Source organism: Gossypium raimondii, chromosome 5 (assembly GCF_025698545.1).
Source record: "Gossypium raimondii isolate GPD5lz chromosome 5, ASM2569854v1, whole genome shotgun sequence".
NCBI lineage: Eukaryota > Viridiplantae > Streptophyta > Magnoliopsida > Malvales > Malvaceae > Gossypium > Gossypium raimondii.
The window spans coordinates 55,609,874-55,636,015 of record NC_068569.1 but is presented as its reverse complement, the minus strand read 5'-3'; the positions used below and the strand labels follow the sequence as shown (position 1 = coordinate 55,636,015).

Sequence of the window (26,142 nt, the reverse complement as noted above, 5' to 3'; positions counted from 1 at the left end):
AAATTTTGCTCATAATTTGGGGATGAAAGGTAAAATTATCCCTTCTTTTATGTTATGCTTGTATAGTAATCTATTTGCAAATTGAGGAAAATGGGAAACAAGAAACCAACCATTTTAGCCTTTTAATTATTTGTCTTATGCTTTCCAAAACCAACTATTTAGCATAAAAACATTCTCAACATTTCAAAAGTATATATTTGTAGGTTAAAATATGTAGAGTAACTGTACTTTTCATAAATTTAGAATTTAGTCCTTATACTTTTAAATTTAGGCATTTAATTATTCTATTTTTATATTTTAAAATTGATTCAATTGTTAATACTATTGAAATTATTTTGGTAAATTAGATTAGTTACAATGCTAATTTTTAGTTACATTGTAATCAAGTGAGTTTTTTTAAATTTTAAATTTTCACACAAATAAATTTAATTAAACTTGAATTTTGAAACATGAAAAGTAGTGGGACTTATGAAATATTTTAACCATATTTATATTTTTCATTAATCTTTTGTAAAAAAAAGAAAAGGCTAATATACTAACCACGGGAGTTAGGTGAGATGGCAAGGGTGGAGCAGGGGCGAATCTACTGGGGCTGGCAGGGCCCCGACTCCCCTAAAATGGAAAATTTTTCATTTTAGTCATCTAAAATTTTTAAAATTTTAAATTAGTAAATATTTACACTTTGGCCCCTCCTAAAAATGATAAATTTTTGGTTTAATCCTTTAAAAAATTACATTTTTATTATCATAAAAATTACAATTTAATTTCGGTCCCCCACAAAAATTTTCTAGCTTCCCCCTGGGGTGGAGCAGTTTTAAAACTCGTGACTAGCATCTACCTCCTTAATGAGCCTACAAAATATGGAAGATTAATTACTAGGCTAGATATCTTTAGAAAAAAAAAAGGCTAATATACTAAAAATTTCCTTAAACTACTATATTTTGCTTAAGCAAGCCCTTGTACTACTTCTTTTTAGTTAAATAAGCCCTTAACCTATATTTTTACCCATGAAATATTTTAAAATTTTAAACTAATTTGCATACCTATAATAATAGTTTATTAAATAAAAATAAAATAATTATTTATTTTTTTGAAAATATTTTATATATAACATAATCACTCGTTTGAAAATTCTAAGAAGATAAGAGCATGAAATTCAAAATATTTTATGTGTAAATATCACATTAAAACCAATGGCTTTTATGGGTAAATATCATAGTAGTTTAAGGATTTTTTTAGTATATTATTCAAATAAAATTCAAAGATAAATTTATTTAAAAAATCCAAAAAAATACTCAAAGGCAAAAATAATATAAATAATTATTAACCATAATGGTAAATTTAGGGTTCAACCTTTGCTTTTATTTTCTTCTTTTTTACCAATTTAGCTATTATTATTTTTAACTAAATTTGGCTGTTGAAATTTTAAAAGAGTTAAATCGTTCTTTTACTAGAAAAGTTGATTAAAGCATTAATTTTTTAATAATGTTGACGTGGCAACCCGTGTATACTTCAAGCTAAAATGATATTATTTATCTTATATGTCACATCAATAAATACTTAAAATTATAAATTAAAAATTATAAATAATTCATAAAATTAGCATAAAGTGCATGAGGATGAACATATGGACTATCGTGTTTAAAATTTTAACATTTTAATCAGTATTTTTGAAAGATTATAGTTAAATTTCACTCTGAAAACTGTTAAATTTAACTAAAAAACAAATAAGAGACAAATAAAAAAGAAATATAAATATTAAGGACTAAATTTAATATTATCCCTAATTATTACAAGGGCAAACATTTTCTTTAATTAACACGGCTCTCCTTTGGCCTTAGCTGTTTTTGTTTTCAATATAGAAAAAGCAAAGCAAAACCCCATCACAAAGAATCTCTCTCCTTTCATTCTTCCAAAAAAAAATCTCAAATTTCAAAAGAAATCCTAATTGTATTAGCGATGGATCTAGAGGTGATTGGCCGCCACGCGCTGCTCTTCGACGACGACGCCATGGCCGCCTTCGTTAACTCTCCGGAGGCTCTCGTTGACTGGAACTCCCTCGCCATCGATCGCTACGATGTGCGTCACCTTCTCTCTGGACCTCCTCCGCCTCGAAAGAGACGGCGCCACCTTTCCTCTCCTTCGGTAACCGCCGATGATACGTTGGACTCCGATCTCGATCGTGAGCGTTATCTCGATTTGCCTCCTCCTTCTCCGTCGCTGCCCGATCAGCAAGGTGAGAAACGATAAACAGTTATTTCCTTTTTTTTTTTAATTTTTTTAAAAATTAGGTATTATATTATTGCTTCTATAATTATTAATTATGAGTTTTTTTCCTGCTATTTTATGAAAAATTAAGTTCCAATTTTTGAAGTAAAAAAGAAAAATATTATTGTTATCGTTTCAATCTTTAGGGTTCATTTGGATAAAGAAGTTAAAAATTTAACCTTTATGGATAACAAAAAGACAGTATTTTCTTTAGGACAGAACTGTAATGTTGTTTTGTTGCTTTTTTTGCTTGAAAGAGTGACCTCCAAACAGTGCCTTAGCTTATGTTAGATTGTTTTTTATTCAGCTTTAGTTACCTAAAGATATTAATTGAAAGGAAACGAGTGCTTTCTATCGCTGTTTTTTTGGTAAAATATGAGCTAAGTAGTATCTTTAATTGTTTAATTCCTTGGTTCATGTCACTGTTGAGGTTTTGAGCTTCAGCACTGATTTGTGGGAAAATGTCTACAAAGAAATAAATGGATTCAAATATTGTATTTGATTGTAAGCTTGTTTTAAAAAAATCATTACAACTTAAAAACAATATGCTTTATGTTACCGTTAGAGATGTTAGAGACTTAGAGTAATTAATGTATCTTCCTTGTAGATATTAATATATGGAAAGATGAATTGGCTATTAGGGTTTTGAGCTTCAAAAGATGTTTAATGGAAGTTTCCTGGGTGTATGAATTGTTAGGCTGTGCCGTTTGCCTGTACTGCTCTTTGGGTTTTGGCCTATTGAAACAAAATATACTTTTATGCTTGGTTTTTGGGATAATGGTGTTGGGTAAGCAATTGGTGATGCGTTTTCTAGTTTGCATGAACATTATATATGTTGCACTGCTTTTCCAAGATTGCAGGAAGGAACCTAGTTTGCAACAGTTATGCGTTTCGAAGAGACAAGTAAGAATGTTATTACCTTACTCTAAGCATATCCTGGCTAGTTTCTTTTTATGTTTGTCATTGGTGGTGTTTACTTTGCACTTCTAAAACAATAATGGCATTAATAGCTTTATTTAGAAATGATTTTGATTCTGGTTTATTTTGCTTCCAGATGGAGAAAAAAATGAGGAACCTGCGGCTGCTGGTGGTCTCTATAACGCTGTTTCCTTTTCATATGGAAACACTGGTGAATCAAACGAGCAAAAGGATGCTGATGTGGAATCTAGTTTTCGGCCACCCTTTCCTGTTCCTGAAACCTTACTTCAAAACCTAGTAAGTACATGCTCATCTTCTTAGGATACATCTTTACTTTTTGTATAATCTAGATATAATTGTTTGTCGATACTTATCCAATGTGGCTGTCTGATAGTTGAGTAAGGTGCGTGTGTTATTCTAAGGCTTACGATGTCTAAGTTTCAGATGCTCGGAGCGCAGATGCAGTTCTTGTTTCCTTTTGATGTCATGACAAGGGTGCATGCAGGTGGGATTAGAATGATAGAAATTTGTTACCTTACAGGAACCCTATTCACTTGAGCAAATGGAATGATACATATCTTCCTAGGAGTTCTCTATTTCTTGATCTTTGTGCTTATCTGAATATATGTGAGATTCTGTGGTTTTCTTTTTTCATTTTTAATTCTTTGGGATTATTCGTAAGTTTTCAGTCACTCTTGGAACTTTGCAATTGTTAAATTTCTCATTATTGACTTGAACACCCTTTTTGTTCTTTTTCTGTCTTTTCTTTAGCCTCCTACGGAGAAAGTACATCAGATTATGGCTAGGACAGCTATATTTGTAAGCAAACATGGTGGGCAATCAGAGATTGTTTTGAGGGTCAAACAAGGAGACAACCCAACATTTGGCTTCTTAATGCCTGATCATCGACTTCATCCCTACTTTAGGTTTCTTGTTGATCACCAAGAACTTTTAAGCAGCAATTCCATTGATGAAGAGAGCAAAGCTGATGGTTCTCTTGATCAGGCAAGTAGTGGTAGAGGGGGTGGCGCTTTATCTTTGCTTGGCACTGTATATGGTTCCGGAGAAGACGAGGATGGTGAAACGGAGAATGCTACTGAAGCTAAGAGAATGGAATCTGGGGTTGCTATCAATAAAAATTCAACTGACGGACCAGAGCAGAAAGAATCTTCTTTAAGTGTTAGTAGAAAAGATGATACTGTAACTAAACATTTGGCCCCTTTGAAGGAAAAGGCTTCTCTAATAAAAAGAAATCAATCTATGACATCAGTTAAGCCTGGAACATTGACTGGGTTGAAGAAAGAAAGTGATGCTTCCGCAGCTGAGAAATCACGAGCTTCTTCTTTGCCACCCATATCAAAGGTTGAAATACCTGTAGTGGAGCCTCCATCTGATTTAAAGAGAGTGGTTGATAAGATTGTCGAGTTCATACTCAGAAATGGTAGACAGTTTGAAGCAGTTCTTGTTGAACAAGATGTGAAGCATGGGAGGTTCCCATTCCTGTTGCCATCCAATCTATATCATCCATATTATTTAGAAGCTCTTCAAAAAGCTGGAAAGGTACGATTCTCACGTTTCGCTGTTCCGTATAATGTTTTATGTATTTTTATGAGATTCTTTTTTGTAAGACATCTTATTTTCCATACATATATGCTCTCTTGCGTGCACAAACACACATATCTGCATCAAGTTATACCTTTCAAGTTTCCATCTATATTTCCGTTTTCTTTAATGATTGGTTTGGATTTGTATATTCATTCTAATCTGATTGCAGTTGTGCTCCGATCTGATCTTGGTAGTAAATTCTTTGCTTCTATCTTTGATTCTAAGTTGCAATATTTTGTCACTGTTTGTTCTGCTGATGGAAGATGCCTCTTTGTCTGCAGTCAAAGTTACCTGGTAAAGGATTAATTTCTGAGAAGCATGATTCATTTGGCCGTGGGGTAGAGAAGAAAGCTGCTTCATCCCGAGAAAGTGATAGTGCATCTCTTGGATCTGACATACCATATAATTCAGATAGGAAAGGGAAGTTTAAAATGGTAATCAGCAAATCAAAGAAGGATGGACAAGATCCCCCTTCTTCCAAAGCTACCCAGCCACAAATCGGAGTTAGTGTGGATGCAGCTGCCGCAGCTGCTATTCTTCAGGCTGCCACAAGAGGCATTAAGAAACCAAATTTAGAGATTCTTTCGAAGACATCATTAAATGGTAGCAGTCAGATCCCAACTAGTGACGATGGGCATGTCCCAAGTTCTGGTCAGGTTGCTAATGCTATTGCAAAGACAGCAGCTATTGCAGCTGCAAGTGAGGCTGATTCGTCCGAGGCATGTTTGACAAAAGAAGAAAAACTGAAAGCTGAACGATTAAAACGGGCAAAGATGTTTGCAGCCTTGATAAAAAGTGGTTCTGCACCACTTAAAACCGAATCATTGCGTGGCTTATCTGCCGAACCACCTGAGTTAGGGGTTTGTGGTTCAGGTGCTGAGGGTGGAAGCCTTTCTGTAAAAGAAAAGGAAGGCAGCTCAGGTGCAATGGATATCGATACTTGTGACAAAAATGAAAAGATGAATTCTGGTATTCATCATAATGAACGTCGATCAAAGAGGAAGTACCGCTCGAGATCAAAAAGACATGAAGCAGTTAGCGGACAGGAGGAGGAAGAACAAGAAGAAAAAGAAGATAAAGTAAGGGACGGACACTCGGGTAGAAAACGGAGATCTCATCACCAAAGTAGGGATAGGCGTAAGCATAGAAAAAGACATTCCTCTTCAAAACATAGAGATTCGCGACATCGGCATAAGCATGATAGTAGCACCGATGATGAACAAAGTCATAAGTCTGACCACTCTGATAGTGACGGTCTTCATTCTCGACATATACGGAAAAGAGATTGCCCTTCAGATTTTGAACACCAGAGGTCAAGATGTCATGGCTCCTCCGAGGATGAGCATCATCCATCTCAACATCGTCACAAGCATGATAGCTCCTCTGAGAATGAGCATCGACGCTCTAGACATCGGCACAAGCACCATAGGTCTTCCGATGATGAGTATAATCATCGACGGAAGAGATCTCATGCTGGAAAAGAAGTGGAATTGGAGGAAGGAGAGATATATGCGAAATCAGATCAATCGAAATTGAGTGAGGGAAATGTTGCAAGTAGGGAGGCTTCTGCAGATATATCAAACCTGGATGCGGCGGAGGGAAGGGCTTCTTCCGTGCCGTCCACAACCACCACGGTTTCTAACGATTTAAGAGCCAAAATCCGAGCTATGCTGATGGCGACGTTGTAGTAAACAACACTGAACCTGTTTTCTTGTTTCTCTTTGTATCAGCTTTGGTCTTTTCTTTTTTGAATATTAGCATTGGTTATACTTTTATATAATAGTGGCTTAAGATTCATATATGACCAAATTAATCAATTTTAATTGATTTCCCTTAGCTTTTTAAAAGTACCACATTTAAAAATTTGTAAAATAGTTTTATACCTTTTAAGTAATTTAATTTTTATTCTTTAAATAAAAATAAATTAGTTTTATTAAAGTTTTATTCATTTTACAATTAAAAATTAGTTTTTTATTAAAGTTTCATTTATTTTTACAATTAAAATTGACGTGATTAATGGAATAATTAAACAGTTGCATATGGCATATGTGTACTTTATATTGATGTAATAATAAAATTAGATGGAATTTATTACAAAGAATCTTCATAGTATTTTTTATCTATTATATTATTTTTCATTTCCTATTTTAGCAAAAATTAAAAATGAAAATCGATTCTATTTTATTTCTTAATTTTTGAGTTCAATGAATAATTAAAGTTGATATCCCAAAATAGTTTTAATTTTTTCGTAAAAAAATTTATCATTGATCAGCCTTACTAGCATAAACGCACTCTGCGCCTCATCAATACAATGCGACATTATCATTTGCATTCTATGCATTATAGCGTTAGTCACAAATTTAAGCAATACATTACACAGGCTTATTGGCCTAAAATGAGTCATATTAGCAGGGTTCGATCTTTTTGGGATAAGAACAATATTGTATGATTAATTTCTTCTAGAGAGCTATCATTATTCAGAATATTCCAACAATAATCAGTAACACTGTACCTATAATGTGCCAAAACTGTTGATAAAACAGAGCTGGTAAACCGTCTTCTCCAGGTGCCTTAGTAGGATGCATACTTCGCACCGTCGCAGCAATCTCTTATGCCGTAAAACACAAGTTCAAGAATCCATTCAGATCCTCAGTAATATGAATCAGAATCCTCGAGAAAATCCTGCAATTATCACCTCGCCCTTTGGAGGTAAACAAATCTGTGAAATACTGGCAAGCGACTTGTTCAATAGCATCAATTCCCACACTCTCTCGTCCCTCTCTGTCCTCTAGGCTACTAATTGACTTATGCTGTTTTACGTTGGGAAGCCATTCTATGAAAAAAAAACCCTGTATTTCGATCACCATTCCTTAACCAATTAGTTCTCGCCCTCTGTTCCCAATACCTCTCACCTTTATCAATTTCTAGATTTAACTGCATTTTCGTGATGATTAACTCCTCTAGAGTCTCATCATCCTGTGAAGTATTATTAAGCTCGGTTAACCGAGCAGTTAATCTTTCCAGCTTCATACGTGAGGTCTTGCAAACATCCCTAACCCATCTCACCAAACCCCTTCCAACCTACCGAGGTCTGTCAGGAACCAATCCCTCAGCATCTCCCATAGTCGTCACACCTCACCCTCGTAGGACTCCTCAAGTATCCATGCAGCTTCAAATTTAAAACCTCGATACAAATTCCCTTGACTTGCCATTCCGCTATAGGTATTAAGTAATAGAGGACAATGATCCGAAATTGAATGACCGCAATGCTTTAGGCTATTAGTGGGAAATAAATACTTCCATCCCGGAATAGACACCCCTCTATCCAATCGTTCCTGAATATTATTACTCGTTAATCTCCCACATTCCCAATTAAACCATTGCCCTTCATAACCCACGTTCTACAAGTCACAATCATCAAAAGTCGAGCAAAAAGCCTCTATAGACTGTTCCTCCCTTAACCTTCCACATTTTTTTCTCATAGGAATACATAATCTCATTGAAATCCCCCATAACTAACCACAAATTCCCATTATCAAAGGTAAGATTTCTTAACAAATCTCACAAATAATACCTTTGACTCTCCACCGGATGTCCATAGAAGCTAGTAAATCGTCACCAAGTGTCTTCCATCGCCTCCTTTATCAGCATATCAACATGATTCATCGAAAAACTTCTTAATACTACTTTAACACATTGCCTCCTAAAGATAATCCACCCCTACTCCCATCGCTACTAACATTTATTCCCTCCATCATCCCCCACACCATTCACACTTTCTCTATCTTTGAACTATGTAGCTTAGTTTCCATGAAAAAAAGCCACATCAGGATTATTCTCATTCAGCATATGCTGAAGGCGACACCTTACCCAAGGATTCCCCAGTCCCCGAACATTCTAGCATAAGAGTTTTATTGCATCTGGTTGCTTTGCCTCGCAGTGTCAGCTGGTATGTCAGAATCATGAACATAAGAATGTCCATCAGTAGTTTTCCCCAAATCCATTTCACTAGAAACTGAAGAAAATTGAGAACTGCATTGACGTTTCTTCCCTTCTCCGATCTCTATAAGGCAGTCTTCCTCCCCCAACTTTCTATTCGGGTCTATATTCTCTAATCCACTAACACCAGTATCCAACATCCCTCCCGTATTCAGTCCAAGTTTGGCCCCTGCCTGTCATAGAAAATCCCTATTTTGAAACAAACGTTGTATATTCACAGGTTCCGCAGCAATCCCTCTACCCAGCCATTTCTGCAAGTCTCCAATCTGTGGCCCTTCTCCCTTCTCACATAACTAAGGACTAGTCGCCAACATCGCTTTCTTCGGTACTGCCTTAATCGAAAGATCCCATTCAAATACTAGTTCTTTCTTCCCATGAACAATTTTGGCTGGGCAGAATGTAACAGCCCATTTTCAGTGAAATCAGAATAGTGATTTTGGGACATCCGAAGTCAAAAAATTTATTTTATTATTATTTTATGGTATACAGCATGATAGTATTACCGTATAAAAATTTCGTTAAAAATTTTACCGTTTACATGTTTAATTTGATAAAAATGACTAAATCGCGTAAAGTGCAAAAGTTGAGTTCTAATAGTTAAAGGAATTAAATAGCTGTAGAACTTTAAAGTAGAGGTCCTTATATGGTAAATAACCCATAAATGTGTTATTGGAATGTCATGGCTTGGTAAACTTGTAACTTGAAATAATTTTGTAAAATAAAGCCAAGTATCATCTTTTATGTTCTTTCTTCAACCGAATAGCCAAGAAAAAGAAGTCATTTTTTCTCTTTAGGGTTAGGCAAGCTTGTTTCCATCAATTAGGTATGTGTTTTGTCCCGTTTTTGATAATTTTTATGTTTTTGGGATCGTTGTAGCTTAATCTAGCTAGCCCGGGGACTAATTTGTGAAACTGTTAAAGTACTTGAGTTTTTCCATTGATGAACATGTTAGGGTTTTGAATTTTAATGGTAGAAAATGAATGGTTGTTGTTAGATAAATAACTTTTGTAAATGAATTTTTGATGAATTTATCAATTAGGGATTAAACTGAAAATTGTGTGGTAAAATTTTGAATTTGTGAAATATATGGGCTGCTACAAATATGTTTATAATTCGGCTAGGCTTGGGTAGGGATAAAACTGAATGAATTTCATTTTTCAAGCCTAGGGACTAAATTGTAAAGAATTAAAAGTATAGGGGCAAATTGGTAATTTTGCCAAAAAGTGTGTTGGAATAAATTGAATATGAATTATATTGAATTGAGTTAAATTCATTCATATAGATCCGGTTAGACCGTACGAAGTTAGATTGGGGCAAAGGAAAAATATCAGATTAGTCACTTTCGTATCTACGTACACTCGTCGAGGTAAGTTCGTGTAATTAAATTGTGTAATTATATGCTTTGATTGAATTAGATGTATGTTATTTGCATTACCATCATATATGAATATCGATCGTATATCCGACGACGTACGACGATTACCGAGCCTCGTTTGAACCTTAGAAATTCGTAGGATACAAATGATATGTCATTAGGGTTATCGATTTTAGCTCGTATGAGCTTACCGATACTCAGTTCGCATGAGCTTACCGTTATTCAGCTAGGAAGAGCTTACCATTTACAGCTCATAAGAGCATATCGACCCAGAGCTTGTCTGAACATACATGTATAGGAATTGGCGGATTACAGTTTAGCACACCTCGTGTGTACTACCCGCTATCCAACGATATTCTAAATGGTTCAACGGGCACTGTTCTATTACGAGATTTTATGAGTTCAATACGAACTACTACAAGTATTTACATGAGATATATAAAAATTATTTGTACACGATATATAAATACATGATGTGGAAATTATATGTACATGAAAGTTTGATTATTGTTAAGCTCATACACGTTTCTTGGTATTTATATAAATTACATGACTAACATGGTTGATGAGGATATATGTTTAGGCTTTTGGCCAAATTGAGTTTGGATATGCTTTGTATGCTTACCTTAAATGTGACTAAATGGTAAATTAAATTCTATGTTATATGAACTTACTAAGCTTAAATGCTTACTTCTGTGTTATTTTTCGTATTGTTAGTGATTCGGAAGCTTATTCGGGTTGAAAGATTGTCGGAGTTATATCACACTATCCATCAGCTCTTTTGGTACATTCGGTTGTTTAATTTCGATTATAATGGCATATATAGGTTAATTTGGCCAATGTTGGCTTATATGTGTTTTGTTGAGATTAGCCACTTGTTTGGTTTGTGTTATGGAATTTTGGATATGTGCATGTTTTGCTTATTATGGTTGATGTGTGGTTTGGTTTATGATTGAATGAAGAGAGATAAAAAGGTAGCCTAATGTGCATTTCATATATGTGTTTTGGAATGTGAAGAATTGATCATGAATTGGTGCCTTGATATGTAAGGCATATAAGTTAAATCTGTTGGTATGTGAAATACATTGTAACACCCCTAACTGGTATCTGACGTTGGAACAGGGTTACAGAGCATTACCGGACTTATAGATCAAAGAATCATACATGTCATATTCATTTCTCATTCAAACCAAACAACATTCAAACTCATTCATATAGTCCCTAATACGAGCTCTCAATGCCCCAAATAGACATCAAAAATAGTTCGGGACTAAACAGAGTACTCAAGAAATTTTTAGAAAAACATTGAAATTTTTCAAAATGCAGGGGATACACGCCTGTATGGCCAGGTCGTGTGTCTCACACGGCCAAGTGGCACACTCGTATCTCAGGCCGTGTGGGCATTCAAAATAGGGACACACGGTCGTGTCCTATCCTGTGTCCTACCCCGTGTAACTCACTGACTTAGGTCACACGGCTAGACCACACGCTCGTATACCAGGCCGTGTACCCTTCGAAATGGCCTCACACACCCGTGTGCTAGGCCGTGTGAAAACTGGAGGGTATGTTGACTTGTACCACACGACCAAGCCACAAGCCCGTGTGCTAGGTCGTGTGAAGCAACTGACTTGTTTTCTAAGGAAATTTTAGAGGACACACGGCTGTGTCACCTAGCAGATTGTCACACATGGCTGAGACACACGCCCGTGTCTCTACCCATGTAGACCAAAAATAGGCCATTGTCCAAACCATATTTCTCACTCAAATTGGTACCAACCTAAACGCAACAATTTGCATATGACCATAACATAAATAGTCATGCAAAACCAACCAACATCAAGCTTATAACGTGTAATATCCACACATAACAACACCATGCCCATAAGCACCCCAACTGACCACTTATAATCAAGCAAACTATGCATCTCAAACATACCTAAATGGTCAAATACATATATGCCTCATTGTGCCTAAAGCTTAACATGTATGTCACTTATCAAAACCAACCATTTGATAATCAAAACACCAATTCACAAACAAGGCATTTACATGACAACCATACACCACATATAATAAGGCCATTTACACATATATGCATACACAATATACCTCAAATACAAGCCAAATCAAATGGCTACAAACATAACAAAACATGTCGGCTATCATTAACCAAAATGACCTATACATGCCATTATAACCAAAATTATAAAACCACAAATACCAAAATATTCGATAGATAGTGTGATGAAATCTCTGCCAACTTCCAACCCGAACAAGCTTCCAATATCTAAGTACACAAAAAAACTAACACAAAGTAAGCATGTAATGCTTAGTAAGTTCGTAATTCAAAAATAAAGCTTACAACTTGAATTTATAAGCATAATCCACTTTAATCAATCCAACATATCTTGGCTTTAGCTTAAACAACATTAGCCTCTCAATTTTAATTATTACATAAACTAGCAATCATCTCAAAACATCATAGCATAAGTACACACTACTTAAGTGCATTCACATTTTCAAGCATGTGTCTAAGCATATTTCGATCGTCTAATAACTCTAACCTTTCCATACTTTCATAGCAATTCAAATAGAAGCATTTGCCGATCCTTCCTTCTTCTCATACACGTTTAACCAAAATTTAAGTAAGTAAAACAAGGCATATCACAACTCAATTTGGCCCAAAAGCCTAACACATAATCATCAACCAAGTTAGTCATGCCATCTATTCATATGTCATAAATGTATACCATTTCCACGTATTTCGCGTACATACCTGTACTAGTTCGTATCAAATTCATATGACCTCGTAACCATACTGTGCCCATTGAACCACTTGAAAAACTATCGGATACGCGGGTATCTCGCACACTATGTGCAAACACGTGCTCGAAACCACTACAATCTCATATCTCGTATCAATGCTCTCTCTCGAGCCATAACTGGGTCTGCTCACACAAGCTGTAAAGTAACCGCAACACACGTCGAAAACTCAGCCACCGATAGGACATACGAGACCAACACCCAAAACACGGTAACCCCTAATGACATGTCATTTGTATCCTAAATATTCCTAAGGTTCAAACGAGACTCGACAGTCGTCGTGCGTCGTTGAATTTTCCTCGTTTCATTATAAGCTAAATTGTATAATAACATATATATATCGATTCATTTTCAATAAAATTTCATATAATAACATTCAATTTAATCAACAATATACATAGTGTAGTTCATACGAACTTACCTCAACTCGTACGGAGAAAAACGATCGATTAATCCAACACTTTAACTTTTCCCCGATCTAAATCTGTACGTTGCTTTTCTTGATCTATATAATCAAATTTAACTATTTCAAACTTAATTCTAATCAATTTAGTCCAAAAATCATGTTTTGGGAAAATTACCATTTTGCCCCTATACTTTTAATTTCTTTACAATTTAGTCCCTAGGCTCATAAACTGAAATTCATGCAATTCCCTCCCTACCCAAGCCTATCCAATTATCATATATATTCATAACAGCCCATACATATCATTAATTCAAAATTTATACCATGATATTTCACATTTTTTAATTTGGCCCCTAATTGACAAATTAACAAAAATCACTTAACAAAAGTTGTTTATCTAACAACAATGATTCATTTTATTCCTTAAAATTCAAAAACCTAACTTATTTATCAATGAAAAAAATCAAAAAATTTAATAGTTTTGCAAATTAGTCCTCGAGATAGCTAGGTTAAGCTACAACGATCCCAAAAATATAAAAATCATTAAAAACGAAACAAAATTGCACTTACATGCAAGGGATTGTCTAGAAAAAAATTCAAGCTCTCCCATGGTGTTTTCTTTGCTGTAAATTTAAGTTGGAGAAGAGAATGAAAGATGATAGCTTTAATTTTTGATTATTTTTATCTTTAATTGCTTTTTTACCAAATTACCCTTACCTAACTTTAATAATTTCACATTTACCAAGCCATGCACATCACTAACTCATTTAATGGTCTAATTACCATATAAGGACCTCTACTTGAAAGTTCTATAGCTAATTAATACCTTTAGTAATAGAACACAACTTTTGCATATTACACTATTTAGTCCTTTTCATCAAATTGAACATGCAAATGGTAAAATTTCTTAACGAAAGTTTTATACTATAATATTATCATGCTTTAGATATTAAAATAATATTAAAATAAATTTTTTGACATCGGATTTGTGGTCCCAAAACCACTATTCCGATTTCACTGAAAATGGGTCGTTATATACATTTTGGCATCAAATGATATGTTTTGGAAGGTAAGTAATTTGGTAAGAAATGATCTAAATCTTCTTGATAAACTTTGAATGCAAATATGCATATAAGTGAATTATACATTTGGATATACTGAATACATAAATATTCATATTATAAGTTGTCATTTGAGGTGCCTAAGGGCATATTGGTTGTATGTGATGATATTACATGTTTTAAGCTTGATTTTGGCTGGTTTTGGATGCCTATTTGTGACTTGGTTATATGCAAATTGTTATGTTTAGTTTGGTACCAAATTGGGTGAGAAATGTGGCTAGGAAAATGACATATTTTTGTCCACACGGGCAGAGTGACACACGGCCAGGTGACACGGCCTTGTGTCCCCTGTATCTTTTAAAGAGTGCAAGTCAGTATGCTCACATGGCCTGGTACACGGGCATGTGGCTTTGCCATGTGACCCAAGTTAGTGAGTTACATGAGCTAGGACACGGCTGTGTGTTCCTATTTCGAATGCCCACACGGCCTAAGACACGGGCGTGTCTTTTGGCCGTATGACCCCTGTAGTTTTGAAATTTTTATAAGTTTCTGAAAAATTCTCTGAATTTTTTATTTAGTCCCGATTTGTTTCTAAGATGTATTTTGGGCCTCGAGGGCTCGTATTAGGGAAATATGCATGATTATGATTGGTTTCTGACATGATTGTTATGTTATGAAATGTTTGAATTTTCTGTTCGTCTAAATTGTAAACTTCAGTAATACTCCATAACCCTGTTCCGGCGACGGATTTGAGTTAAGGGTGTTACACAGAATCTCTCAAGATGACCTAATCGACCACACAGAAAGCAAAATTGAGAGATCTTGAATCTGGACCCAGAAGTCCGCCCAAAACAATGGTAATGCCATCGGATCATCCCATTTCTTTAATCGATGAAAAAGCAGTAAATGATTGTTGAACATCCAAGGGCTTTCATCCAAAAACCTATCAAGATCAATCTCATAGTAAAATTAAAAAAGAAACCTCTTCTCACGCAGATCTTAATCATAACACCGCCGCGAGGGTGCCATAAATTTGCTAGAGTGGTGCGTATCGCTTGAAACTGAACAACACTAGCCGTAAAACAACTACCCACTACACTTAGATTTATCACCTCATCCAGACCTGCCATGCCGCCAGAACAGGGTTATGGAGTATTCAACTGTTCACTTGAAAGTGCTGCCAAACCCTCTTCTATACTTCCCTTACACCGTCAATTATGTCCTCTCCGCCTAATCCACCACCAAACCACCACCAAGAGATCTATTTTGAATAGAAAACGTGCTATTAGAAGCAGACTAAAAACGTGCTATTAGAAGTGGACTAATCAAATAATAAGATTTTAACACTTAAATTTTTATTAAATATATTATCTTTTAAAGATTAAATTGATTGCATCTCTTTTGTATTCAACTGTCTAGCATTGAAGAAAAATTTATTCATAATTATATGGGAATTAAATTATTTACATGTATTTATCTTTATAATATTTTATACAAAAAATAATTTGAACTATGCATAAGTATTATATAGATTGAGAATTCTTTTTATTTATATTATGTTTGTATATTTGTTTAGGGCATGTGTTCATATATATGTACTAGAACTGCTCATTGTCGGGTAATCAATTTAGGCCCAAAGGTTCATTTGAAAAATGAGAGAATTTGAATAAAAATATAAAGTCCGAAAAATATAGTTGGATAAAGTTTAAGGCATTTTTTTTATATGGGTCAGGCCTTAGGCAAGATTTTTTGGCTTGTGTTTAGCCCGACCCGAATGTATTATGTTATAAAAAATAATTATATCAATTATATATGTTAAAATATATTATATTTATATTTATATTTATATTGTTAGAATTGTGTGACCCAAATTCTAAGAGATTGCTTGCAAGTCAAGTTAAACAAAAATATATTTTCTTTTTAGAAGATTTAGTATTTATTAGTATAATATATTTAGCATTTATTAGTATAGTTTATTTGACTTACTAATTTAGCCTATAAATAGGCTCTTTTACAATCTTAGAAATAAGACACACCCATTAAATTAGAACTCATAACACATTCAGAGAATTTTGTGTTTACGTTTTCGGGTTGTTTGTTTTTCGGGTTTTCGGGTTTAGTTTTTATCTCCATCTTTTGTACTCTTCATTCTTTTGCCATTATAGTAAAATTATCTTTGCCCGTGTTTTTTATCCTCTTTAGAGGGGTTTTTCCACGTTAAATTTGTGTGTTCATCTTCTCAATTTCTTCTGCTATTTTTACTTGTTTGTTGCTTAATCGGGACGATCCTAACAAGTGGTATCAGAGCTAGTTTAATTTTCATAGATCAGCCCGTTCAGAGATGGCAGCAACAAGGTTTGAAATTGAGAAGTTCGATGGTGAGACAAATTTCAATCTGTGGCAAGTTCGGATGATGGCAATTCTAGTTCAAAACGGCTTGAAAAAGGTTGTTACAGGGAAAAAGCCTGAGAATCTAAATCAAACAGAATGGGAAGAGCTTGATGAAAAGGCCTTGTCTGCAATCCAGTTGTGCCTCGCGAATACAGTATTGTAGGAGGTATTGATGGAGAAGACCTCATTCGCCTTGTGGAAAAGGTTAGAAACTCTTTATGCGACTAAGTCTCTGGCTAACCGTTTAGTGTTGAAACAACGTCTATTTACGTTTTGCATGAATGAAGGTGAGCTTCTTAAAGATCACATCAGTCAATTCATTACTCTTTTAAATGATTTAAAGAACGTTGAGGTTCATATTGACGATGAAGATCAAGCTATGCTATTATTATGCTCTTTACCCTCTTCATACAAGTCTTTCAGGGAGACCCTGATTTATGGCAGAGACAAACTCTCGTTCGAAGATATGAAGGGTTATTTGTTGAGTAGAGACAAACTCGATAATGAGTTTGGTTTGAATAGCAAAGCAGATAGGCAAGCTTTCGTTTTGGTAGCATCAAAGAAACGAGACAAAAGGTGCCGCTATTGTAAAAAGTTAGGTCACGTCAAAGCAGATTGTTATAAACTGCGAAATAAAAGAGTCATTGAGAGTAACGAGGAAGATGTAGTGGTGCTAATTTGGTCGATGAATGCGATGATGATTTCTTGTTAGTGTCAACGGCGATAATTCCAAGCTTACGCCCGAGTGGATCCTAAATTGGGATGTTCTTTCCACATGTGTCCCAATAGAAGGGTTCTCCACATACGATTCGATTGAAGGTGGAGTTGTGCACATGGGAAACGATTCATCTAGTAAAATAATCGGTATTGGTACTGTTAAAATTAGGATACACGATGGGACGATTAGCACACTCTCAGATGTCAGGTATGTACCTGATTTACGAAAGAATCTCATCTCCTTGAGTATTTTAGACTTGAAAGGATGTAGAATCAACATCGAGTTGAGCGACATTAAAGTATCTCGTGGAGCTCTCGTTTTGTTAAAAGGTAAAAGAACCGGCAGTCTTTATATTCTGGAAGATTCTACAGTGACCGGTGAAATCGGACGTCCCTCGTCCGTTACGGAGTCAAAGTCAACTCATTTGAAGCGGAGGCAACTTGGTCATAGGAGGGAAAAATGTATGACCGTTTCGTTGAAGAGAGGTTCTCTTTTGGATGCAGGTTTTGAAAAGTTAGGGCAATGTATTCGTGAAAATCAGACCCAGGTTAGTTTTGATTTGGCAGTGCACAAGTCGAAGGCTAGAAGTCTTCCAGCTTCTAAGCATTGATTCGACTCAGTTAATTCCCTGCATAGTTCAAGATAGGCCCGTGGCGGGTTTTGGCAAAGATGGCATTGAAAGAATTCGTGTCAAGGTGGAGATTGTTAGAATTGTGTGACCCAAATTTTAAGAGATTGCTTGCAAGTCAAGTTAAACAAAAATATATTTTCTTTTTAGAAGATTTAGTATTTATTAGTATAATATATTTAGCATTTATTAGTATAGTTTATTTGACTTACTAATTTAGCCTATAAATAGGTTCTTTTACAATCTTAGAAATAAGACACGCCCATTAGATTAGAACTCATAACACATTCAGAGAATTTTGTGTTTACGTTTTCGGGTTCTTTGTTTTTCGGGTTTTCGGGTTTAGTTTTTATCTACATCTTTTGTACTCTTCATTCTTTTGCCATTATAGTAAAATTATCTTTGCCCGTGGTTTTTTATCCTCTTTAGAGGGGTTTTTCCACGTTAAATTTGTGTGTTCATCTTCTCAATTTCTTCTGCTATTTTTACTTGTTTGTTGCTTAATCGGGACGATCCTAACATATATTAAATTACTTAATAACAATTAAATCCATTACCTAAAACTTAAAAAAAAAAAAAAACACTTAGCCAACTAAATAACTCAACCCAAAATATAAAATTTTAAAATTTATATAATACAATAAAACATTTATTATATTTATGGTTGTGTTTTTTAATATAAATATTTTTTAATGTCTTAGAAAATTTTTATTTTAGCATTTTTAGTGCATTTAGTGTATTATATTTTTTTTAAAAATATTTTTAAATAAAAACTAATCTAAAAATCAAATATGAGCGGGCTGAATCAAGCTCGAGTTTACCTTTCTTAAATAGGGTCGGGCTTGGACAAAAAGTAAGCTTATTTTTCGAGTCGAGCCAGGCTCGAACTTAGAAAATTGATCTAGATACCTTGCATGGATCCACCCTCGAACTTGATACAGCCCATGAGACTATTAAAAATGTTTTAGTGACATGGAGTTAGAAAATTAAAAATGAAATAAAATAAGCACCATGTATTAGTTATTTCAACTTACTAATAACCCAAAAGAACAAATGATCTTTTTTGGTATAAAACAAGAGAGTTAAAGTCATGAAAAACTATGATAAATCGTTGAAGCACATAAAGCCTGTCGTTTGATTTCCAAGGATAAGTGAACATTGTTCATAAGCCCATCTTGAACTTGGACAAATTGGAGGAAATACTTGATGTCATCAAGAGCTGGTTGGAGCTTCCAACGCCCACAAATTGGAGGAAATACTTGTCACTTTCAAGGAACCTACAGACAAATATTATGATTTTTGAGGAAAATAAGGATAGAGTGAAGAGTGAGAAGTTTGACCTGAATTTTGCTGGCAAATTTGTTGTTTCAGATGGATAGGAGTTGAGACGATGGTTGCTCCACTAGTTATGCCATTTCACCTGCAATAGACAATGCAAGAGAGAGCCCATTCTGAGACGGGAATTCTTGATTGATGGCTTTGCAAGTTGTCAAAGGGGAAGGCATTCATTATGGAATCATGGCCTTATGACTGCCCTTGTTGGAGAAGGATCAACCATTCTGAAAATGAGCTCATTCTTTGATTTCAAAATCATCTAGAGAGTGCAAGCCGCATAGGTGTAAACATTCTTTGAACCGATGGAGCTGATGTTGCTGGAGTTGAGCCAACGAAGGAACTAGGATGGTAGAGAAGAAATCTGAAGGGAGTCGGATCAAAGGGCAAGGGAAGAACCAAACCAGACTGCCCGAACAAAATTGCATTCAAGGAAGAGGTGATCAATGGATTCCCTGCTTTGGAAAGACGCCTTCAGAAGAGCTCATTGGTTGGAAGGCAATTTGTGCAAATTTTCCAAAGGAAGATGATAATCTTATAAGAAAGTTTTAACCTTCATAAATTAATCCATGCTTTGCTAGAGGGTGAGGCCGCAGGTGTTAAGGATCAGACTAACACTGATGGGCATAGGCACTCTTCATAGAAAGGGTCCCGCTGAGGAGGTCAGAGGCCCGGTGATGATTGAGAACGTTGAAACATTTCTTTTGATCCCAAATTTTCATGATGAGGAGAGTGCAAGCATTAACCTCGATTGCTGGGATAGGTGGTTTAACAGTATCAACAAGAGGGAGATCAGAATGGGTACGAATCCAACAGCTTCTACCTTCTTGGAGTTGGATATCCTTATTTTGAAAGCAAATGTCTCTTTCTTTAAGGATGCCTTCCAGGTTCAAGAGTCAGATGATTTAGGCTTAACTGATTCAAAGGGGTGATGACTATAGTATTTGGCTTTTAAAATATTTGTGAGGGAACAGTTGTGATCAGTCATTATGCACCATTCGAGATGGGCATCATTGAAGGTGTTGGTCTTCCTAATACCCAGACCTCCTGCAAACAATGGTGCCTAAATTTTGTCCCAATTGCAGATGTGAAGTTTTCTGCTACCAGGGCTATGCCCCCACCAATTGCAAATATAGTTTGGGGGCCCTGAAACCAGATAAAAAGCAAAACGAAAGAGAAGTCAAGATGAACTTAAGGGTCTGTTTGGTTGGCTGGCATTACCATTCCATTATAGCCTAATTCTGCGAGCCCATCATAAATCCATTGTTTGGTTCAGTAAAATATGCTACTATGGTCCATGTTGAATACGGACTTATGTCGGAAATAGGGGCATTTCTATTTCGTGTCATCCCCATTGAAACATTGATTCGGTGCCCAAGAATTCTATTTTACTCTCCTCACGTTCTCACTACAGAAACACTCTCACTCAGCCCGACAGCCACTTTCAATCTCAGCCTCCCTTGCTTCCTTCGCCTTTTTCACAATTAAATTATTTTCAATTTTAATTATCTAAATTTTTTTAAATGATAAATAAATAAATACATAACTAATCATTAATTAATTCCCCTCACAAAAGTGAGTGTGTGCATAGGACTACTTGTCTTAATTCGGTCATGAAAAAGCCAACTATTCATTTTGATTCCTAAAAATACAATCCTCTCTTGGGTTTGAATATTGTAAACAATACCTTAAACTCTTTACTTCTATTTTTAAGAATTTAATCCTTTTACTTTTCAAATTTCAAAATTCAAGTCCAATTATTAATACTTTAATTTTATTGTTAAATTATTTGTGTGACATTTTGAAATTTAAAAAAAAAACTCACTTGATAGTCATTTAACTAAAAAAATAAAAATAAATTTAAATTTAACAAAATAATTTTGACAGTAGACTTAATCGAACTAAATTCTTAGAAAATAAGGGACTAAATTCCAAATTTATAAAAGAAAAATACAAAAACTTGTGGCATATTTGAACCTAAAAGAAAACAATACGCTAGACAACGGAATCTAAAAGCTTGGAAAATAAAACAAAACAGGAAATATTGTATTTCAAATACTCCAACATATGGTTCAACAATGGCCATCCGTACTTTCAGAAAGTAATTAGAAAAAAAAGGGTGAATCAACAAATGCAACCTTCCAAAAAACTTGAGGCATTCATTCCTCTGGTTCTTTATTATTATTATTATATATATATAGGAATAAAAATCAAATGCTGTGTGCTATAAAAACCATGAAATCTTACTAATTGATCTTCATAGTTCATACATCGAGTAGCAGCCTGCGAGGGTCTTCGACGACATCCTTGATACGACGCAAGAAGAAGACAGCCTCTCTTCCGTCGATCAATCTATGGTCATAAGTGAGTGCAATGTACATCATCGGCCTTGGGACTACGGTACCTCCAACAACCATAGGTCGGGACACTATTGAGTGCATACCTAAGATCGCTGACTGCCAAAAACATTTGCTTACGCATTTAAGATTCTATTTTTGGACATGAGAATGTAATCGAGATAATTATGCTTAGCTTTTAAAAGAAATAGAAAACTCAAAACGATCATTGTTGAGTCTGATCTTGAACAACTCAAGCTATTGAGCAAGTCAGATTCGAGTATCCTGATACTTGAACTAAGCTTTCTATTTTTAATTAGCATTGAAAAGCTAAACTCAAGCTCGAATGTAAATAATCAAGTTTAAAATCAAGCAAGGGAATCAAGCTCATTTTTACTAGATAAGTAAGCTTAATTAAGTGAGCTTTAACAGTTTGATATTAATCTTGAATGAGCATGAGCTTTAAAAGTGAAAATTGATCAAAACTTGAGCTAAGCTTCAAGCTTTAAATTTCAAGATAATCTCAAGTTCTAACTTCTTATGGCTTGAGCTCGGCTCGATCAAACCACTAGTTCCAACTCAGAGTCTAAAGCTAAATATGAGAAACACCTCAACTAAATATGGATAATTCACTAGTTTAAGTGCATACAGCTTCAGTTTTTAAACACTAACCTGAGGAGGGTTGATAATGGGGGTACTCAATAGACTTCCATAAACACCACCATTGGATATTGTAAATGAGCCTCCAGCCATTTCATCAATTGAAATGGTCCCATCATTTGCCTTCTTTGCAAGATTGTTGATTGTCTTCTCTATCTCAGCAAAATTCATCTTATCAGCATCACGGACAACTGGAACAACAAGCCCCTGCCAAGAAAGATAAAAGTATCCATATCATACATTCATATTAGATGCTAAATTGTATCTTGAAATAGTATAAAATACTCAATTATCCAAGTTTCATCAGCAAGCCATTAAATGGCTAAATTGTCGTTTGGCAAATCAAAGACTGTTACCTTAGAAGTTCCAACAGCAATGCTGATATCTATATAATCTCTATAAATAATATCATCCCCGTCAATTACGGCATTTACAATAGGCTGATGCTGAAGTGCACTAACAGTGGCCTGAAACAATGGAATGGAGGAAATGGTAAAGGGGATAAAGAGAGAAAGTTAGTTAAGGTAGACCATGAAGGCATACTAAGCAATTCAAGAATAAATCATTGCATACTTTAACAAATCCTGACATAAATCCCAACTTGACACCGTGTTTCTCAACAAAGGCATCCTTGTAATCGGAGCGGAGCTTCATCAAATTAGTCCTGCAATGAAAGGAAAATTGATAAGGAAATAAAACAAATCAACAGAATCAGCTTTCTTATGAATACAAACCAAAATAGAAAGGAGAGGGAAACTTGAACTTACATGTCAACTTCATTGAACGTTGTCAACAGTGCAAAAGTATTTTGAGAATCTTTCAATCGTGTAGCAACTCGTTTCCTAAGCCTTGTCATGGGAACCTGTAAATCACTAAGACGCTGACATGATTTGTCCCAAAGGTGGATGTAAACAGATATGAAAAGACTTACCCTTCTTTCCCTTTCTTTGGGTGGAAGTACAGGTTCAGAAGCTGTTCGTTTTGGAGGTGGTGGAGAAGGGGCTTTAGGCTTCGCCGCAGCAGGAGAAGCTTCAACTTTAGCTTTTGGCTTATCCTCTTTTACAGCTTCAGCAGGAGGAGATGGCTCAGAAGCAGCTTTTTCGGATTTCATTTCAGTGGGAGCAGCAGCTGCTACCCCCTCAGCGGACTTTGAAATGACAGCAATCCTAGTACCTGGTTCCACAGTTTCTCCTTCCTTGGCTACATACTGGCAAGAATTGTAAAAGTAACATTCATGATTGAGCCCACTCCCCTCATACCCAGAAATGAGAAGATAGGAGCCTAGGAATAAAGAATATGCTAGACATTTGCATGTATGCTTGTGTGAATTATGATCCAACAGTCAAGATTTATTCATATATTACCTCTTGTATCACACCATCTTGGGGGCTGACAACATCAATTGTTACCTAGTGAAAATAAACACAGGTATTAGGGGTGTAAATCCATCTCTTCTCGACAGATGAAAGAAACGGTGAAGAAGAGTACCTTATCTGTTTCTATTTGAGCAATCGGTTCATCCGCTTTTACTCTATCACCAGGTTCTGCTCCCAGAAAATTCAGATAAATTCACAATCAAGCACTTACAACCATGAAAATAGGTACATCTAGTGAATGATACAAACTACTGTAGCAGAAAACATACTTTTCAAGAATGTTGCCAAAGTTCCGTCACTGATTGATTCTCCCATAAAAGGGACAACAGCATCAACGAGATCCCCTTCATCACAAGCAAGTAAACACGGGGTAAAGAAGGGTTTTTTTTTCAACCAAGCACCTAACCCTCATCAACATGTATTTTTACAAGTGAAAAATGCACTAAAAATGCCCAGAAAAGGTGGAGCTGCAAGAACGAAAGAAGTGCTAATTTCTTCTTTGGATAGGTTGCCTACCTAGTACTTCTTAATAACAGCAAAATTGGTTTTTGGCAACAGTTAGATATTGATCATCTATTCCCGATAAGATGTTGATGAAATGAACAATTAAAATGCAGAGGGCTTAAATTCTTGCAAAAACCAAAAACACAAACCCATATATTGATAACCATTTTAGAAAAACAAGAGAAAAGGCTAATAAGCCTTTGGCCCAATAAATATCATCGAGGACATTAGTCAATACCATACCATCTCCAGAAGAGAAAGCCCTGCATGATGTTTGCATGATAGCCTCTGGTTGAATGATACAAATGGCATCTCTACAGATAAAAGAAAATCTGTCAGAGAAGTGGATTTAAAGATTAAAATAAAAAATCATGACCTAAATAATCTAATTTCTGGACAAAAAAGGGTCAACTACTTCGCACTGAAATTGCCTCTACAAAGATAGATATGGTAGTTATACATGCAAATATCGGATCAATCCAGCAGTCATCTAAGACTAATACCCTCACTGTGCCAAGCTATGTTCCTCAGACTCAAGTCTGAGTGTTAAGAATATGTGTTCAATATGGATTTGAATTTTTGTTTTGAAAGATTTGGAGGGCTCTTGGAGGAACATATCTTTGTATACAAGTTCGAATATATATCGGACACGGATGCAAATATAGTTACTTTTTTACTGTCAAGTAATGACTAATTGTGACAGTATGATTCCAAATATTGATTTGCATAACGAAGTACACAACGAACTAACCTTGTTTTTATTAAACCAGCAGAACATCCTGCAATAATTATGAAATAACCTTCATTAACAACAAAGACAATCAACACAATTACACTATCATGAGAAGAAAAACCATTCAAAAGATTTACCAGGCAGACCAAGATGAGAGAAGCTCCGAACATGGGCGATCCCTCTCAGTTGAACTGATAGCATCTGTTAAAAAACTTGAAATTCAAATCTCATGAGAACAATTACCAGTTGATGACATAAAATCCAAACCTAAATGATTGATCTTGCATTACTTTATCATTGTTTTAATGTAAATTCAACAACATCATTTTACTAAATAAATCAAGAATCTTTCGACATCAATTATAGAATTTTAGTATCATCAAGATCAATAAAAATGCAAGGAAACCTAAACTACATGCATGAATACTAAATCCTAATTCATTTTTTCAATTAAACAATTTACCTCTTTTCCAGCATTAGAAGAAATTCTAGAAGCCGAAACACCAGGCCGAATCGCCTGTAATGACTTTCCTAATATCTGAAAATAAAAATAAAATCCAGATTTTCAACTAAATAAAGTAAAATTATAAAGGAAAAAAACAATAATAATAAAATGTTCTAACCGAAGCTGATGAGCGTCCGCTCGCAACTTTTCTCCTTAAAGCGCCCAACATTACTGTCTTCTATTTTCATTTTTTTTTCACAAAATCAGAAGCAAATAAATCAATATCAGTAATCTAAGTGCAAAAGAAAAAATCCAAAAAAAAAATCAAAATATTTACCAGAAATGAATGAATGAGACGTGAAAATTAAACAATAAAAAAATCAAAGAGGAACAAAGGTTTGACCTGATTTTAGGCTTTGCAGACAAATTTGAGAGTTGTAAAATACAGTCTTTTTTTATTTTTTAAAAATAAATAAATAAATTAGGGTTTTTTTAGAGAAGAGAAAAGAACGAGCGAAAAAGAGAGAGGAGAGACTGCGACGATGCACGTTTTGCGGGGCTGCT

The 26,142-nt window shown here is 35.1% G+C and overlaps 2 protein-coding genes across 8 annotated transcripts; one reads left to right on the top strand and one right to left on the bottom strand.

The window, feature by feature from the left end:
* Positions 1 to 1,845: 1,845 nt before the first annotated feature.
* On the top strand, positions 1,846 to 6,612 carry LOC105768469 (uncharacterized). Of its 6 annotated transcripts, XM_012588392.2 has the most exons (5): positions 2,117 to 2,236; positions 3,122 to 3,171; positions 3,323 to 3,483; positions 3,958 to 4,746; positions 5,073 to 6,612. In XM_012588392.2, the coding sequence occupies exons 2-5, from the start codon at positions 3,153 to 3,155 to the stop codon at positions 6,477 to 6,479; spliced, it is 2,376 nt and encodes a 791-aa protein (XP_012443846.1). In that variant the 5' UTR covers positions 2,117 to 2,236; positions 3,122 to 3,152; the 3' UTR covers positions 6,480 to 6,612. The 6 variants fall into 6 exon arrangements, with proteins under 6 accessions (XP_012443844.1, XP_012443846.1, XP_012443848.1 ...); XM_012588390.2 differs by lacking the exon at positions 3,122 to 3,171 and having other exon boundaries at positions 1,846 to 2,236; XM_012588394.2 differs by lacking the exon at positions 2,117 to 2,236 and adding an exon at positions 3,631 to 3,691 and having other exon boundaries at positions 2,272 to 3,483.
* Positions 6,613 to 21,549: 14,937 nt separating this feature from the next.
* On the bottom strand, positions 21,550 to 26,142 carry LOC105768465 (dihydrolipoyllysine-residue succinyltransferase component of 2-oxoglutarate dehydrogenase complex 2, mitochondrial). Of its 2 annotated transcripts, none has more exons than XM_012588385.2 (15): positions 25,982 to 26,142; positions 25,757 to 25,816; positions 25,597 to 25,671; positions 25,271 to 25,334; positions 25,152 to 25,179; positions 24,644 to 24,714; positions 24,166 to 24,240; positions 24,009 to 24,064; positions 23,885 to 23,929; positions 23,452 to 23,727; positions 23,288 to 23,382; positions 23,094 to 23,184; positions 22,877 to 22,987; positions 22,533 to 22,727; positions 21,550 to 21,980 (listed from the first exon to the last, which is right to left on the bottom strand). In XM_012588385.2, the coding sequence occupies exons 2-15, from the start codon at positions 25,805 to 25,807 to the stop codon at positions 21,789 to 21,791; spliced, it is 1,425 nt and encodes a 474-aa protein (XP_012443839.1). In that variant the 5' UTR covers positions 25,808 to 25,816; positions 25,982 to 26,142; the 3' UTR covers positions 21,550 to 21,788. The 2 variants fall into 2 exon arrangements, with proteins under 2 accessions (XP_012443839.1, XP_012443840.1); XM_012588386.2 differs by having other exon boundaries at positions 25,757 to 25,813; positions 25,982 to 26,125.